The sequence below is a fragment of the Dama dama genome, chromosome 22, assembly GCF_033118175.1.
Source record: "Dama dama isolate Ldn47 chromosome 22, ASM3311817v1, whole genome shotgun sequence".
In the NCBI taxonomy this organism is placed as follows: domain Eukaryota; kingdom Metazoa; phylum Chordata; class Mammalia; order Artiodactyla; family Cervidae; genus Dama; species Dama dama.
The window spans coordinates 30,300,931-30,318,865 of record NC_083702.1 but is presented as its reverse complement, the minus strand read 5'-3'; the positions used below and the strand labels follow the sequence as shown (position 1 = coordinate 30,318,865).

Genomic DNA, 17,935 nt, shown 5'->3' with positions numbered 1-17,935 from the left:
ATTGGGTGTTAACCTAAAGAAATGGGTTCTGTGGTCAAATAAAGTCAGGAGATGCCAGACAAAACAAAACTCAAGGTGTTTTCTTTTTGCAGGACTTCTCAGAGCTTCCAATAAAGTGATGTGTGTTGTAAATTGCTAAAAGGAAAATACGATAGGCCTGTTTTACCACAGAATAAGATGGGATTAACATCCCAAGGGAATGATTGTATTGAAAATGGTGTTATGCAGAGAGAAGCAGAGTAAGTTTTGGATGGTGGGATAACTTTTCACTCCGGTTCTAACCGAACACAAATTATCTTCCCTTTGAAAGTATTTGTAAAGAGAAAAGAAGCAAAAATAAAGATTATAAAAATAATTATTTAACACAGAATTTATGAACGAAGGGTAGGAAAATGAAATTTGTGAGGCTTAAATTTGAATTCACTGGTCAAATCTGGGTCTGTGACCCAGTATTTAATATAAGAAGACCAACATGTAACTAATTTATTCAAATGGTTATCGTCATTCATCTTAGGGGGGAAAATAACATTTTATTCAAGGCACTCTCATAATTATGCTTAATTTGAAAACACTCAACTCTTTTCTACTTAAAAAAATTGCAATGCTTTAAAGCAGTTATTCAAGATGAAGCTATTGCTGAAGAACAATAGTATGTTAATTGGTAGAGCAGGTATTCCTTTTTTAGTGACAATACAACAAAATAATTAATCTTGCCATGTTAGATCCTTTTTTCTTATCCCCTGTAAGAGACGACACTTTGTCTCTCTGTTTAAACATGACAGGGCAGCACAAGCAATTGCTTCATTGTATTCAGAAATCCATTTGAGAACAGTCACAATGTGCCACATGCTATCTGCACATTTTTTAAGTGTCACAATGGGAAATGCAAGCTTAAAAAAAACAGTACCTTTAAAATCGGCATAAAATTCTCCTTGGAGAACAAGTAAAAATATATCCCAACAAAATACCTAATTATACTGAATGACTCGATAGGAGTTTTTAATTAGATGTTTTATGCATTAGAAGTTTTAACAGTAAGCAGATAAAATATACAACTAATTATTTTATATCAGCACCAAAGACATGTATGGAACATAAGGTCTCTAAAATTCTTATTAATGGAGAAGCATTGAAAAATTAAGTTTCTATTCCAGCCTATTCAGCACAGACCACACTATCTTGTACTTTCTTGTCAACTACTTAGGCAACTTACACAAAGCTATGTGGCCTGTGGTGAGAGTTCCTAAGAGGAAAACCAGTGTTAGTTTTATTATTACCTAGACTCCAGTGAACAACATAAATTCCTTACCTGCTGCATATGACAGGCGGATTCAGGATCTGAGGAGAAAGATCAGGGGCACTCTGTGTGTAAGTTAAGGCCCGGTGAGAACTTAGGCCTGATTTGGCAGTTGCGTCGGAAGATTCTGGAAACTGCACTGCAGAAATTTTGCTGACTGGGCTGCTGGCGGGGGTCCCGTGGAGAGGTGAAGAACAGGGTGAGGGAAGAGGTGAAATTTTCACTAGGGAACCTAATAAAGAAAGAGAGAATTGTTAAGTCTTAAGTAAATGTCTTTGAAAGTCAAACTTGCAGCTCTTAGCCTTCCCTTTGGATTCATTTTGACCCAGGAAGGACCATGTGAGTCCTCAGACCACAGGGCCAGCCTTCTCTGCAGACAGGCTGCTCAGCGGGGGCATCACCGCAGCATGAAATATGAGAAATGAATCATCATGAAAATTCAGTGGCAATGCTGGCAAGTTCAGTTAAAGCCCTGGTGTCCTGGAGTAACTTCAGGACAGAAAGATATTATTTTCTAATTTTTATTGGAGTATAGTTGATTTACAATGCTGTGTTACTACATCAATGTGAATTAGTTATCTATATATATATATCCACTTTTTTTAGATTCTTTTCCCATATAGGCCATTGCAGAGTATTAAGTAGAGTTCCCTGTGCTATATAGCAGGTTACTATTAGTTACCTATTTTATATATAGCAGTGTGTATATTTCGATTCCAATCTCCCAATTTATCCCCACCCCCATCACTTATACTCTGGTGACCATAAAGTTTTCTACATCTGTAACTCTGTTTTGTAAACATGTTCATTTGCAACCTCCCCCCGCCTTTTTTTTTTTGTAGATTCCACCTATAAGCGCTATCATATGACATTTGTCTTTCTGCAGAAAGGTATTATTTTCTCCTCTCATTTTTGTTTCTCCTTGGCATTCTGACCTGATGATAATAGTTAAAAATTTCTCATATGTTTGCCTTCTCTTTGGTTATGAGGTTTTTAGTAGCAACAGGATCTGCCGCAGTTCTCAACATCACTGTGTGTGGAGCAGAGTTTTCTGGCAGGCACTGGTTGCTTAGTGATGGTGATGGTTTAGTTGCTAAGTCATGTCTGATGCTTGTGACCCCGTGGACTGTAGCCTGCCAGGCTCCTCTGCCCATGGGATTTTCCAGGCAAGAATACTGGAGTGGGGTGCCACCTCCAGGCAATCTTCCTGACCCAGGGATCAGACTTGTGCCTCCTGCGTCACAAGCAGATTCTTTATCGCTGAGCCACTACTGGTTGCTTAAAATATGTCAGTGAAGAAGATCCATTTTTGAGGGGCTTTCTTAACCATCCACATTTTCAGTGAAACTAACTTTCGTGTGTCAGAAACTGTTTGGATCAGCATCATTTCTGAAGAAAACATTGAAAAATGTAACATGATCCTTTTCAGATGAAACGATGGCCTCAAGCTCAGATGATAAGTGTGGACATCTGTGCCAAACTGTGTTTACTCTCGGTTGTGAAAATTTTAAAGAGCACTGGCATCGATTTCCAAGCGCTGACGTCTGAGGACCGGGATGATGTCTTTTGAAGTTACTCTCTCCAAATACAGAGAGAGCAGTCTGCCCTAAAACTGAAGGAGAGAGAGAGAGAAAACTTCTAAACAGCCTCCTGCTTACTATTTCTCATGACTACATGGCTAAACAGTCTACTGTAAAGCAAATAAAATGAAATCCTTAAAAGTCATTTTTCTATTGCTCATCACTCTGGGGAGATGTACAGCCAGCGATATTCACATCACTGAATAAGATGTGTGGTGACCTGGCAGTTGGCCTAGTTTGCTTCCAATGTCCAGTTCTCTCAAAAGTTTTATTTGTCACACCCAGAGGTTTTCTGGTCCACTGAACGGAATATTAGGCTTGTTGACGGGCTTTTATAATGTTTAAGTTTCTTGTTAGCACTGCTATTTCTTGTTTTGTCTACTTTAAAAGATAAGAAATTATACTCTTCCTTTGATTAAATGTGGAGGCCAGTTACCCCTCCAAGTCCTTTTCTCAATATTTCCATGGATTCCTGATCAACAGCTCAATGCCGGCCTATGTTGAACAAATGAAACCACTTTGACCCAGGAAGATTAAATAACTTCCCCAGGGTTACAGTGAGAGGAAATAGAATATGGAGTGGGCCTAGCTTTCTTGGTAGATTGTGCTTTATTAGCACATTATTCTATCAGAAACTACCCAATGAGGAAGGAAAATTTATTACCTACTAGGTTGCATCTGTTTTGCTCTTTACAATCACATACCTTATGGTTTTCATTTTGATTTCTATTTCTATTGAAAGATTTATTTTACCAAAGAAAAATCAAAGTGTTAGCCGTGTTTGACTCTTTGCGACCCCATGGACTGTAGCCCACCAGGCTCCTCTGTCCACTGGATTCTCTATTCAAGAATATTGGAGTAGGTAGCCATTCCCTTTTCCAAGGGATCTTCTTAACCCAGGGATCGAACCTAGGTCTCCTGCATTGCAGGCAAATTTTTCACTGTCTGAGCCACCACTGACAAACTATCTCATTATGTAATTTCCTGAACGAAAAGACAACTAAGTGCACTAGATTTTTAACTCCCTGTTTCCCAACCAACCTATCGTGTGCAGCAAATAAGTTACAAGTGTTCTGGAAGTACTAATGGTTGTACATTTTTTATCAATTTGAGTGCTCCAGGATAAATTAAATTTTACTATGATCACTAATATAATTTGATTTTCTTATCATTATTATAAAATAAATACAATTTTCACAAACCTCTCAATTCTTTTCATTTCACCACAGCTATATAACATCGTATTTGCACATATCATTACACAAATATATAAGCTCTCATTTAAGAAAGGTTAGAAAATGTTAGTTTAATTTATACTGTTTATTAAATTAAGGCTGACTGAGTCTCCAGATAATCTTAGAAAAGCAGCTTAACCATTAAGGAGCTGGATACTAGTTTGATGTGGTTTAAAGGTTATCAAGGTATTTGCACAGAGTAAGTATCCCAACGATTTATTCATTTAACAAATATTGATTGTGTGACCCATTCCAGGGAGTAAAGGATGTGGTAGTGAATGAAAGAAAATTCCCTGCTCTTGGAGCTTTCAGTGGAGACAGAAACTAGAGAAAGAAGAGAAGGAGGAAGAAGAAGAAAGCAGGGTGGGGAAGAAAAGAAAGTCAGGGAATTTTAACTGATACAAAGAAACTATTATATAGAGTGAAGTAAGTCAGAAAGAGAAAGACAAATATTGCATATTAATGCATATATATGGAATCTAAAAAGACAGTACTGATCACCCCACTTGCATAGTAGCAAAGAAGACACAGACACGTTGGATACAGTGGGGGAAGGAGGTGGGATGATGAGAGAATAGCACTGAAACATAAACATTACTATATGTAAAACAAATAGCCAGTGGGAGTTCGATGAATGGTGAAGGGAACCCAAAGTCAGTGCTCTGTGACAACCTAGAGGGGTGGAATGGGGATGGAGGTGGGAGAGGGGATCAAGAGGGACAGGACATTTGTATACCTATGGCTGATTCATGTTGATGTATGGCAAAAACCATCACAATATCGTAAAGTAATTATCCTCTAATTAAAAATAAATATATACATACACACAAATAAATATATTTCATACCCAGAAAACAAATAATGCAGAGGGTAGAGGATCAAGAAGGACAGAATGCACTAAGGGTAACATCTGAACAGAGACTTGATAAAATAAGGAAGACATTTAGATAAATATTCGGGAAAGCATGTTCCAGAAAGAGGGACCTACTCAGAGGTTGTCAGAGGATCAGTTAGGAGGTCAGTGTGACTGCAGGTTAGCAACGAGGAAGGAGGGGCAGGGAACATGGTCAGAGAGATGGTAGGGCAAGGTTGTGTGGGGCTGGCCAGGTCATGGCAAAGTTTTAATTGCTGCAACATTTTTTTTTTAAGGAGTTATCTTTTTTGTGGTGGTTGTTTTTTGTTTGTTTTGTTTAGCTGCATTGCAAGGCATGAAAGATCTTAGTTTCCCCACCAGGGATTGAAACCGTGGCCCCTGCAGTGGAAGTACAGTGTCTTAACTACTGGATCACCAGCAAAGTCCCAATTCGGTGGCGCTAAGTGGTAAAGAACCTGCCTGCCAATGCCAGAGACGTAAGAGATGTGAATTTGATCCCTGGGTCAGGAAGATTCCCTAGAGGAGGGCATGGCAACCCACTACAGTATTCCTGCCTGAAAAGTCGTATGGACAGAGGAGTCTGTTGCCTACAATCCATAGGGTCACAAATGATCCATACAGTCCATGAATGAACGACAGGGCACGCACAGGCACACCAAAGAGACTCCTGACAGGCGCCTGGCTGGGATTGCTGAAATTCCGCGTTAGGCAATTTCTTAATTATTCTGATAACTAATTGTGACTTTGGGGATAGTTTCCTAGCACTTTTTAAAAGCAGTTGAAAGCCTGTGGGAACATGATCCATTTCTGTCTTCACACAATATGTTTTCTGAAGGCAATTAATGAGAGGAGTGATTTTCTTCATTGTTGATTTTTAATAGCTGCCAGCTGATTCTCCCGGAGACACGCAATTCACCCTTAAAAATACAAATTTAAAAATCCACTCAACGATTAGGGTTCTTGGAACTCAGGGATTAACAAAATGTAAAACAAATAAGCAGAACTAAAGACTCCAGACTTACTGCCTGGGATGAAATTTAAAATGAACCTTGCAACAGAGGAAAAACACTTTGCTTCTGCAGGGCTGTGAGGTTACATATTTTGAACTATCTGAACAAGCAGGGGTCTTGGCAACTCCATGAAAAGCAAGAAAATTTTTATTCTGCAGGTGAGAAGATAAAGGCATAAACATATCAATTTCTTTTTCCTCAAGCCAAACTATTTCTCATAGTGTGCCTTATCATGGTTTACTTAAAATTTTAAAAGCAGAAATGGTTAGGAATGCTGTAGAAAATGGCCATACATTTACATATATTAGTCTTCAAATAGGAGAGATGACAAGTGTAGATAATAACCAAACAAAAGAAGTGAAAGTGAAAGTTGCTCATTCATATCTGACTTTTTGTGATCCATGGAATTCTCCAGGCCAGGATATTGGAGTGGGTAGCCTTTCTCTTCTCTAGGGGATCTTCCCAACCCAGGGGTTGAACCCAGGTCTCCCACACTGCAGGCAGATTCTTTACCAGCTGAGCCACAAGGGAAGCCCAAGGATACTGGAGTGGGTAGCCTATCCCTTCTCCAGGGGATCTTCCCAACCCAGGAATCCAACTGGGATCTCCTGAACTGCAGGTGGATTCTTTACCAACTGAGCTATGAGGGAAGACTACTCTTTCTTAAAAGGAGAGACTGCAAATAAAATTATTTCACAGAAAAAGGATATTATTGTATGTCATCAGAAACAAATTACTTTATAAGATTATTTAAAGTGTAATCATGCCTAAAGTTACAGGGATAGAATTGATAACCTCTGAAGTCTCACCCAATCTTATGTTACACAAATACACACACACACATACACATGAAGGGACTGAGATAAATATGCATGCTTTCAAACATATTTATCTTCTTTTTTTTTTTTAAAAATAATTTTAAGAGACTCCAGGAAAAAGACCCAGCTCATGAAATACAATTCTTTGGATGATTCAGACAACTCTACTCTAAAATACTTAAAAATTTAAATATTAAAAACATAACTTTAAAAAGTTATAAAGTACCAACTCCTTTGAGTAATTGAGTCTTTAGTTCTTTGCTCCTGAGAACATGAGAAAATGTGTGTCAAGACACAAGGAACTTTGGGCAATCAAAAGAAGATGATAAACAATACTGGAGGGAAATGATTTAAATGAATCCATCTGTTTGTGCTTTAAAATTCTGTTTAATTTTCATTGAACAAAAATGGGACCAGCCTGTCTGATAAATACATGCCTCTTCTCCACACCCACAGGAAAACAGCTCCAATATTTTACCAAAACAAAAAGTAAAGTTACACAGATGCAAAAAGGAAAAAAAAGAAAAAGAAAAAAAAACCAAAATCACAATGCCATAATTCAAGTTCTCTCTCATTTCAAATTTTCTATAGGCAAAACTCAGTCTAACTTTCAGGTGTAGCGATATATGTAGTCATTGCAATAGGATTATCAGAATGATAAAATTTATAAGAATCTGGAAAGGGAATGACTCACTGCAGCTGTGATAAGCATGAATCAGAGAGATTTCAAAAGGAGAATGACAGGCATTTTTGCATATTCAGTGACTCAGAAAAGCAACACAGAAATATAAATTATATTTATATCTCCTGTTTTCAGGCTTTAATCAAAGGACTCATATGTGATTTCATCCATTTATTTTATATTAGTAACTGCATACTAATTGGTTGTGTTTCAACTGTTTAAATGAATACTGATGGATGGAGCCAGAGGACACACTGTTTACTTGATTTGCGCAAAGAACAGATTTCATTAGCCCCATCTCAAAACAGGTCATTTATCTTCCAGTGTTTCTGTACACTAAATTTACACTTGCATCCCCCTATCTATTTTGCCTACTGCTTCTTACTTGCCTCCTCACACTTTATTTAAGTCCATTTCCTTACTCTCTTGGCCACATAAAGCCACATAAAGGGGCTTCTCTCTGCCTCTTTCCACATTTTCTTGAAACCTGGGGCAGGGGTGGGAGGTTGGGGAGGTGGGTGTAGCAGGGCATCACGTTCACTTAAATCACATCTATTTGGCAAATCAACCCCAGCCTGCCATCCATGCAGGGAGATGAGTTCCCAAACAGAAGGGCCCATCTGATCAGGTAGAACTGTACTTGAGTTTCAGCTCTCTTGATTCTCGATGGATAGTTTTCTTCCTTTTGGCAGACTTTCAGAGATTTAAACTGAATTCAGCATACACAGGATACAGGCTACTTTGCAAACATTTAGCTCTGCTGTGAGAACAGTCTAAAGATGGAACAATGTGAAATCCTTCCCAAAGCAATCAATGACAGAGATGTTTTATGTGCTTTAAGGCAAGAATGTGGGAGGGTCTTGCCATTACTGTGACTCTCGTGTGTGTGGGTGAGAGAGAGAGAGAGAGAGAGAGAGAGAGAGAGAGAGAGAGAGAGAGAGAGAGAGAGAGAGAGAAAGAGAGAGAAAGAGACTCAGTAGTATCCGCCTCTTTGTGACCCCATGGACTGTAGTCCACCAGGCTCCTCTGTCCTTGTTATCTTCCAGGCAAGAATATTGGAGTGGGTTGCCATTCCCTTCTCCAGAGGATCTTCCCAACCCAGGGACTGAACCCACATCTCTTGCATCTCCTGCATTGGCAGGCAGATTGTTTAACACTGGGCCACCTGGGAAGCCCCACTCTCATCTCTACCTTTGTGGTATCTTCTGTGGAGCCTCTTTCCTTTCACATGTTGCCCTTCTTAAGCACAGGCATATGAAGTCAGGAGCAGGACACAGAATCTGAGGTTGCTCCTCAAGTCTGTCTCATCATTTGTTCTGTTATTTCCAGGGAATATACTAACCATTAATTTCTATCTTCTTGGTTTTATCATGTCGGTTATCTTAAGAATTTTAATTTCGTGACCCAATGAAGAAACCGAGAAACAGAAAACCAAATCCTGTCATTATCTTATCCTCAGCTAGGGGCAAGACCAAAAAAAATCCTAATTTTAAGTTATCTCAATTTGTCATCCTCAATTTTTTTCTAATAAGTCTTTAGGACAAGAAAGAATTCTGGATCAATTATGTGGCCTTGGGCAAGTTACTCAATATTTCTGCCTCAGTTTCCTCATCTGAGTCTGTTTTCTGAGCAATACAAGAGTGCAGAACACTTCAATTCATCCTTCATCCCTTGAGTTACTTGTTATTATTGTCTCATATTTTATTTCTTTTCCTTAAAAATCTTTTTTAAAAATACCTACAATCTGAAAACATTGGGTTGGCCAAAAAGTTTGGGTGTTTCTGTAACATCTTACGGAAAAACCCAAAAGAACATTTTGGCCAGCTCAATACTATTATTTATGCATATGATGTTTGTTTGAATGGAATCATGGTTTCCTAATTTATCTGTTCATCATTTCTATTATACCTGACAAATTTTCCTCTGTTCTTCTTTTTCTTTCTAGAATACATCCATCATACACTTCTTTAGTTAAGATCTGGTAGGTTGGTAAAGTTGTGACTTGCCTGAATATGTCTTTAATTTATTTCTACTCTTTTGAAACAGATTTGCCCAGTGCACAATTTTAGGTTGACTATCATATTCTCTCAAAAATTTAAAGAAAACATTTTTTCTGTCTTCTGACTCCATTTATATACAACAGCTTTGCTCTCAGACTGACTGAAGGGACTTTTCTCTGGCTAACTTCAAGATTTTTTTCATCTCTGGCATTCTGTGGTTTCACTATTCTGTGTCTATGTTTAAATTGTTTTTTCCTTTGTCCTTTCCTTTTCAAATAGTTTATGTTTCCTATCCTCTACTAAAACTATGATTATGTATATTAGACTTTCTAATTACTCCTCCTATCGCTCTCAGAATCTATTACGTTTTCCAACTTCTCATCTGAGCTTCATTCCGGATACTTTCTTCACATTCTTTGCCTTCCAGTTTACTAATTCTCCAAAATGTTAATAGTCTTTTATGCCATTTAACTTATCATATTTCCCTGATTATATTTCCAAAAGTCATTTAGTTTCCCTGCAATCCCTCATTTCTAGCTTTTATTCTCTCATGTTTTCCTTCAAACACCTGAGTATTTTTTTGTCACCTAAATAACTTAATATTTAAAAAAAAAATTCATTTGGCTACACAGAGTCTCAGTTGCAGCATGTGGGATCTAGTTCTCTGACCAAGGATCAAACCTGGGCCCCCTGAATTGCGAGCATGGAATCTTAGCCACTGGACCACTAGGTACATTCCACTCAACACGTCTAGAGATCTGTACAGTTGTTTTCCTATTTTATCTAACTTGTGTTGTTTCCTTGTACATTTATAGAGATCTGGTTTGTAAGTTCCAACTGGTTTGAACTTCATATGTTGAAGCTGCGTGGCTGCTAACTGCTGATTCTTTCCTCCTAAAATTACCTATACATATTTTGTAGGGAGCCAAGGGGTCCTTCCTGACCTGGCTCTTAAGAAATCTGTATGCAGGTCAGGAAGCAACAGCTAGAACTGGACATGGAACAACAGACTGGTTCCAAATAGAGAAAGGAGTATGTCAAGGCTGTATATTGTCACCCTGCTTATTTAACTTATATGAAGAGTATGTCATGAGAAATGCTGGGATGGATGAAGCACAAGCAGGAATCAAGATTGCCGGGAGAAATATCAATAACCTCAGATATGCAGATGACACCACCCTTATGGCAGAAGCGAAGAAGAACTCAAGAACCTCTTGATGAAAGTGAAAGAGGAGAGTGAAAAAGTTGGCTTAAAACTCAACATTCAGAAAACTAAGATCATGGCATCTGGTCCCATCACTTCATGGCAAATAGATGGGGAAACAATGGAAATAGTGACAGACTTTATTTTCTTGGGCTTCAAAATCGCTGCAGATGGTGACTGCAGCCATGAAATTAAAAGACTCTTGCTCCTTGAAAGAAAAGGTATGACCAACCTAGATAGCATGTTAAAAAGCAGAGACATTACTTTGTCAACAAGGGTCCATCTAGTCAGGCTATGGTTTTTCCAGTGGTCATGTATGGATGTGAGAGTTGGACTATAAAGAAAGCTGAGTGCTGAAGAATTGATGCTTTTGAACTGTGGTGTTGGAGAAGAGTCTTGAGAGTCCCTTGGACTGCAAGGAGATCCAACCAGTCCATCCTAATGGCAATCAGTCCTGAATATTCATTGGAAGGACTGATACTGAAGTTGAAAATCCAATACTTTGGCCACCTGATGCGAAGTACTGACTTATTTGAAAAGACCCTGATGCTGTGAAAGATTGAAGGTGAGAGGAGGAGGGGACAACAGAGGATGAGATGGCTGGATGGCATCACTGACTCAATGGACACGAGTTTGAGTAAACTCTGGGAGTTGGCGATAAACAGGGAGGCCTGGCGTGCTGCAGTCCATGGGGTCGTGAAGAGTCGGATGTGACTGAGTGCCTGAACTGAACTGAAGGGGTCCTTCTGAACTAGGGTCGCTTGTTGTTGTTCACTCACTCAATCCTGTCTAACTCTTTGTGACCCCAAAGACTGCAGCACGCCAGGCTTCCCTGTCCTTCACCAACTCCTGGAACTTGCTCAAACTCATGTTGACTGAGTTGGTGATGCCATCCAGTCATTTCATCCTCTGTCATCCCCTTCTCCTTCTGCCTTCAATCCTTCCCAGCATCAGGGTCTTTTCCAATGAGTCAGCTCTTTGCATCAGGTGGCCAAAGTATTGGAGTTTCAGCTTCAACATCAGTCCTTCCAATAAACATTCAGGGTTTATTTCCTTTAGGATCGACTGGATTGATCTCCTTGCTGTCCAAGGGACTCTCAACAGTCTTCTCCAACACCACAAATGAAAGCAAGAATTCTTCGGTGCTCAGCCTTCTTTATGGTCCAACTTTCACATTCAAACACAACTACTGGAAAAACCATAGCTTTGACATACGAACCTTTGTCGGCCAAATAGTGTCTGCTTTATAATACACCTAAGTGCCCCTTTAAAAGTCTCAGGTTTAATGTGGAACGCTCAGATTCAGTTCTTCCAACTTGCTTTTCTGCATTTCTGAGTTCATCTGAATTTACCCTCAGTGCAATCTCTATTTAAGTATTTTCCCACACTGTCCTGTTTCTGACCCTCATGAAAGATAAATTCTAATCCTCAGGTCATGAATGATTTGTAAGATATAAAAGAATAATAAATATTTCTAAAGAGCAGAGAGGACCAGATTAATTTCTGGAAAACCAGATTGCCTTTTGTGATTTCTTTCAGCAATTCAATGCCAATAAAATGGTATTTTGTGGAGGAAGTGTCTTCGTATGCTCACCTGTAGAGATTTAAGAAAAGTATTTGTCGCTCAGTCATGTTCAACACTTAGCGGTCCCATGGACTGTAGCCTGCCAGGGTCCTCTGTCCATGGAATCCTCCAGGCAAGAATACTGGAGTGGGTTGCCATGCCCTTCTTCAGGGGATCTTCCCAACTCAGGGATTGAACCCAGGTCTCCTGCATTGCAGGCAGATTGTTTAATAGCTGAGCTACCCAGGAAGAATAGTTTCAACAGTTACCAGTATAAACTAGGTGATCACAGGGGAAAGAAAGTACTAAATTTTCTCTTCTAGATGGAAGAAACAACAGAAGTCCTTCCTTAAGTTGTGCTGTTTAAAATTAAGCTTATATTCCAAGGTCGCCTCTTAAAATATTAGTGGAATGTGAGTACTGGTTCTCTAACCCTCATAGAAACACTACCATTTCAGGACTTCTGCTTCTGGCTATAATGCAATAATTTGTAGTAAATCCATCTATTTGTTCTTTGAGAACAAATAGAAAAGCTGAATTAAAAATAAAAAAGTTATCACGGCAAGGCAACCAACTTGGAGAGATAGGTTTCCAAATAGAAGAGACCCTCAGAAGGGTGAGCCGAAATCCTGCAAAATGTTCTTCCATCCAGAGCATTATTTATTGACCACTGGCAGGGAACAAAAGGCTAAGAATCCAGGCAGACTGATGCAGCTATTAGGAAGGCAAGCCAACAGAGCTTTTAGTAACGTCATAAGGCTGATGACACAAATCCTGGAGTTTGGGGCTGCCATGGCAGCCAGGACTTGAATGTCTAACAGCCCAGTGGGAAGAGGGCAGCTTTCCCCTTGAGCCACTTGGTGAATTCCTGAGCTGTGATAAAGGCAGGAGATTAAGAAGCTAAGCAGGGAGCTACTGAAAAATCTCAGCAAGGCTTTCTACAATGCTGAGAGATGAAAACGTGGAATGAGAACATTCCAAGAAGGAGTTGCTGTTACTGTTTAGTCAGTAAGTCACGTCTGACTCTTCTGCGACCCCATGGATGATAGCCCACTAGGCTCCTCTACCCATGGGATTTCTCAAGCAAGAATACTGGAGTGGGCTGCCACTTCCTTCTCCAGAGGATCTTCCCAACCCAAGGATAGAACCTGTGTCTCCTGCATTGGCAGGCATATTCTCTACCACTGAACCAACAAGGAAGCCTCCAGGAAAGAAAGGTCAGAGGAAATACCCCAGACTCTCAATAGGGATTTAAGGATGAGGCCAGTTTGGAGACAGAATCTGACAAACTATTTCAGTTTTGAGTTATCACAGATTCTGATTAAATAAGGTCATCTTCCCTGAAATTATTCTATAGATACATTCCTACCTGAAACTTCACTGATACCTAAACTCCTTGCCAAAGCTCCTGGGTTCCATCTGGCCTCTGTCTACGGACCTGCCCTCATCTCCCTCTCTGCATTCACAGCTCTCCCTTTCTGCTTGATGGCTTTGCCAGTCGTCATTTAGAATCTTAAGTTGTTGAAGCTTTCCATCCACATGTTGGATCTTATATCTCTTTAATTCTTTGAAAGTTCTCCCTCACTTTCTTATCATAGCCTTTAGCACACTACATATACACCAATAGCTTACATTGTGTATCTGTTTATACGCTCCACTTGAATGTAAGTGAGAATTCTCTGAAAGGAGAAATAGGGTCTGGCTTCATCACTGCCGTATTCCTCAAACTATTTCAGTGTCAGATAGTAACTCTGGATAGTGAACACTCCATACATATTTATTAAGTGATGCTTGAAGGAAAGAAAAAACTGATACTTAGAAGCACAAAGGGTACATTGACACCAACCTGAAAAACCCCATGCAGATCCTAGACGAGAAATCACAGTAAGTTTCATTCTGTACCTGGTTTAAAAGAGAAGGAAAACCTCCCACCCATGTTACTCCTGGGTTTTTTTGGTTGCTGATATTTGAGGTTTTTCAAAGGGCTGTCAAAGGTCCTGAATTGTATTTTCTCTGAATTTACATACCTCTTCTTTTTGTATTTTTATACTGGGGGTGTGTGCAGGTAAGTGACATGGAGCAAGAATTTCTTTGAAAAATTATAGTGTATATAGTAAATGAAGCATTTCCTAGAACTTATAAATATCATACTTCTGGAAAATATTTTTTTAACAGACACTAAAAATAAAATTGAAATTTCATAAGTACTTCATTAGCTTTTATATTAATAAGATAAAGCTTGCCTACTCAATAGTTACACTGATTTAATATTCATCCCTTAAGTTCAAGATGGGATATTTAGTGCAGCTATCTTAAAAGAATCTGCATCATCCTATAAAGTGGAAATTTCAGTAACTAATTGGTTAGTGAGGGTTTTTGTTTTTAGAAGAGTCAAACCAAACACATCTGAGTGTTGCAACACTTAAAGCTTAGTTCATTCCATGATGGCACACTCAGTGAGAGTGTGAGTGAGCTCTTTCCTCAGTAGGTTCTTTACCTGGTCGATTTTGCTTTTTAGCCTTTACATGGTTAGAGGCAGAAACAGCGTAGGATGAAGTGAAGGATCTGCTTTTGGTGAGAGTCATCATCACTGGGTTTTTCCAAGAATCTGGATTAATAGCACTGCAAAGACAAGGTATAAAGAAAAATGAAGAAACTATCCTTTGATTACTGGGGCAGACCTTACCAGAACCCAACCATTATTTTCACAATAGACGTTCCAATCTGAGTCATGGTCCAGGTTCAGTGACAGAACCACTTGACTCCCAAGTGACAAACTAGGTTATCTGAATTCAGTCTGAGTTGCAGGGTCATAGGACACACTCTTCAAGGATACCGGGTTAACCAAGACAAAAAGAGAGCTTTACTGTTCATTCAATTACTCGGTATCCAACACCTTCTCATTCTATTTCCATAATCATGTTCCTCAAAGATCTTCTGAAAACATGGCAAACTAACTTTAAGATGCAGGTGAACTTACATTAGGTATGAATGACATGATGCTTTCTTATATACTTTTTAATTTATTATTCTTGGTGTAACTAAATTAAGAAATTCAGGTACTTATCATTCAAAGACAGTATTCTTGCAGTATCTTGAAGGAAAAGGTTAATAACAGGCCTTTAACCAACCATTTCTTTTACTGGTGATACCCTGTAAAGAATGGAATGATGAGACAAATTCCCTTGTAGATACTGATGATACTAATGGACCTGCTACTAAAGGTAGCACGGATGCTATTTACTAGGAGAAAGGTAATCGCAGTGAGTCTTCACTCAAGGGAATGCTTTTAGCAGGATATCCTTGCTCTGTCTAGGTATTATTGTAAATAAACCTGGAATAAATTTAAATAAATTTAAATAAATCAGAAATCAATCTGGAAGGTTGGGATAGAGAATACTTCAAAAAATCCATGTAACTAATGGATATAAATTTTAGAGCTGTTTCAAACCAAAATTTATCTGTAGGCACTGCTCAAAACCTTACATTCTGAATCTGAAACAGAATCTATTGTAATTTGAGAGAAAAAAAAATATTCGGGAAGCCATATAGACTGTCTTGGTTTGCTCCAAAGGAAAAAAGTGTGTAGTCTACAGCCATAACACCCTAAAACACGTCAGATCTTGTCTGATCTCAAAAGCTAAGCAGGGCAGGGCCTGGTTAGGACTTGGACGGGAGGAAAAGTATCTGCTTTATGTTTTGGTTTGTGTTTTGCTATCATCGGTGTGTTTTCAAGCATTAGTAAACTTGGTAATGCATAAAATCTGTAACTTGCGTGAGTGTAATTGGACAATTTGATCCTTGGCCAATCTTAGATTGGCAGTGTAAGCAGGATGTACCTGGTCTCTCTGGGTGGCTTATTGTAAATAAAGATGAAATGGATGGAATTACGGGGTCGTTAATGAGTAGAGATTGTCATGTAAGCTATATAGTTAATGGGGTATAATTTGGAGGTGTTCTATGTTATGGTTTTTTCAGTAGTCATGTATGGATGTGAGAGTTGGACCATAAAGAAAGCTGAGCACTGTAGAATTGATGCTTTTGAACTGTGGTGTTGGAGAAGACTCTTGAGAGTCCTTTGGACTGCAAGGAGATCCAACCAGTCCACCCTAAATGAAATCAGTCCTGAATATTCATTGGAAGGACTGATGATGAAGCTGAAGCTCCAATACTTTGGCCACCTGCTGCAAGGAACTGACTCACTGGAGAAGACCCTGATGCTGTGAAAGATTGAAGGCAGAAGGAGAAGGGGACGACAGAGGATGAAATGGTTAGATGGCATCACTGACTCAATGGACATGAGTTTGAGCAAGTTCTGGGAGTTGGTCATGGACAGGGAAGCCTGCTGTGTTGCAGTCCATGGGGTCACAAAGAGTCAGACACAATTAAGCTACTGAACTGAACTATAACCAAAATGGCATCCTTTGTGCAAGCATCATGATGTGTGCATTGCTTACAATTCTGCATATTAAGTCCAAACCAGAACACGTGCTAAGATGAAATGACAGGACTTTTAGGGTGTGCTGCACTACCAGTTTGAGACCTCTCAAAGGGGAAGATGCTGAGCGTTTGCTTGGCTACTGCCTCTGTCCTTTGATTATTAGTAAATTTACTGATGGGAAAGGTCTGTTACCTGTGTTCAGTCTTATGTGACATTCTGCTACTAATTACCTCATTTCATCTCTTGTATCCTTTTCAGAGAGATTTTTCTTCAACTGTTGACCCAGGTATTTTAAAATTTCATCTTTTCTCTTTACTTTAAAAAGCATTTGAAACGTGGAATGAGTTCCAGCAATTATCAAATACAATTAAGGATAGCCTACAAGATAATATTTGTTTCATATCCTTCTTGGAAATCTCATTCTAGGCAATTCACAAATGTCTGGATTTCTGAAACAATAATATCAAAGAAAACTTTGAATCTGAGATAGATAACTATATCAACTATTTCCTGATACCACTATTCCCTGTCAATTACTTTTGTGGGATTGATTGATGTATGAGACTTACTGTGAAGACATTGTATGTAATGTTTATGTGGCCTACCTGTCTTCTCAGCACACTGTATAATAAACAGATTGTGACTTTTCTATGTAGGCTTCTAAAAAGACCTTAACATTAACTGAATTTATTTTTTAATACTTTAAAGAGTTATATTATTAAAAGTGTGTTAGTCACTCAGTCGCATCTGAGTTTCTGTGACCCCATAGATTATAGCCTGCCAGGCTCCTTTGTCCATGGAATTCTCTAGGCAAGAATACTGGAGTGGGTAGCCATTCCATTCTCCAGGAGATCTTCCTGATCCAGGGACTGAACCTGGTTCTCCTGCATTGCAGGCAGATTTCTTTACCATCTGAGCCACCAGGGAAGCCCTCTATATTATTAAAACTAGCTCAAAACTGTCTGCTTCTATTTTATATTTCTTTGACAAAAACATTTAAGATAGGCTGACTTTGAGAAATTTCATAAAGTGCAATAATAGAGCGTCTTTAATGTGTGGGAAGTTAATGAACTTCAAGATAAATAAAATCCTAGCCATATATCCTTTCTTAATACAATAAATATTTATTCCTTAAGAGATATTGTCAATAAAAATGATAAATCAATATATATGTGTGTATATGTGTATGTATGTCCATATATACACATACATACACACTTTATAATTTAC

The 17,935-nt window shown here is 38.8% G+C and overlaps 1 protein-coding gene across 5 annotated transcripts in view; it reads right to left on the bottom strand.

The window, feature by feature from the left end:
- Positions 1-17,935, bottom strand: part of PDE3A (phosphodiesterase 3A) — a 359,340-nt gene that overhangs the window by 41,767 nt on the left and 299,638 nt on the right. For all 5 annotated transcript variants that reach the window (XR_009689773.1, XM_061125104.1, XM_061125103.1 and 2 more), the window contains exons 5-6: positions 14,762-14,886; positions 1,310-1,529 (exon numbers count right to left, since the gene is read on the bottom strand). Coding sequence is in view for 4 of the 5 variants with exons in the window: in XM_061125104.1 (XP_060981087.1) it covers positions 1,310-1,529; positions 14,762-14,886 (345 nt within the window). In the remaining variant the exon portion in view is untranslated. The remainder of the gene's footprint in view (positions 1-1,309; positions 1,530-14,761; positions 14,887-17,935) is intronic.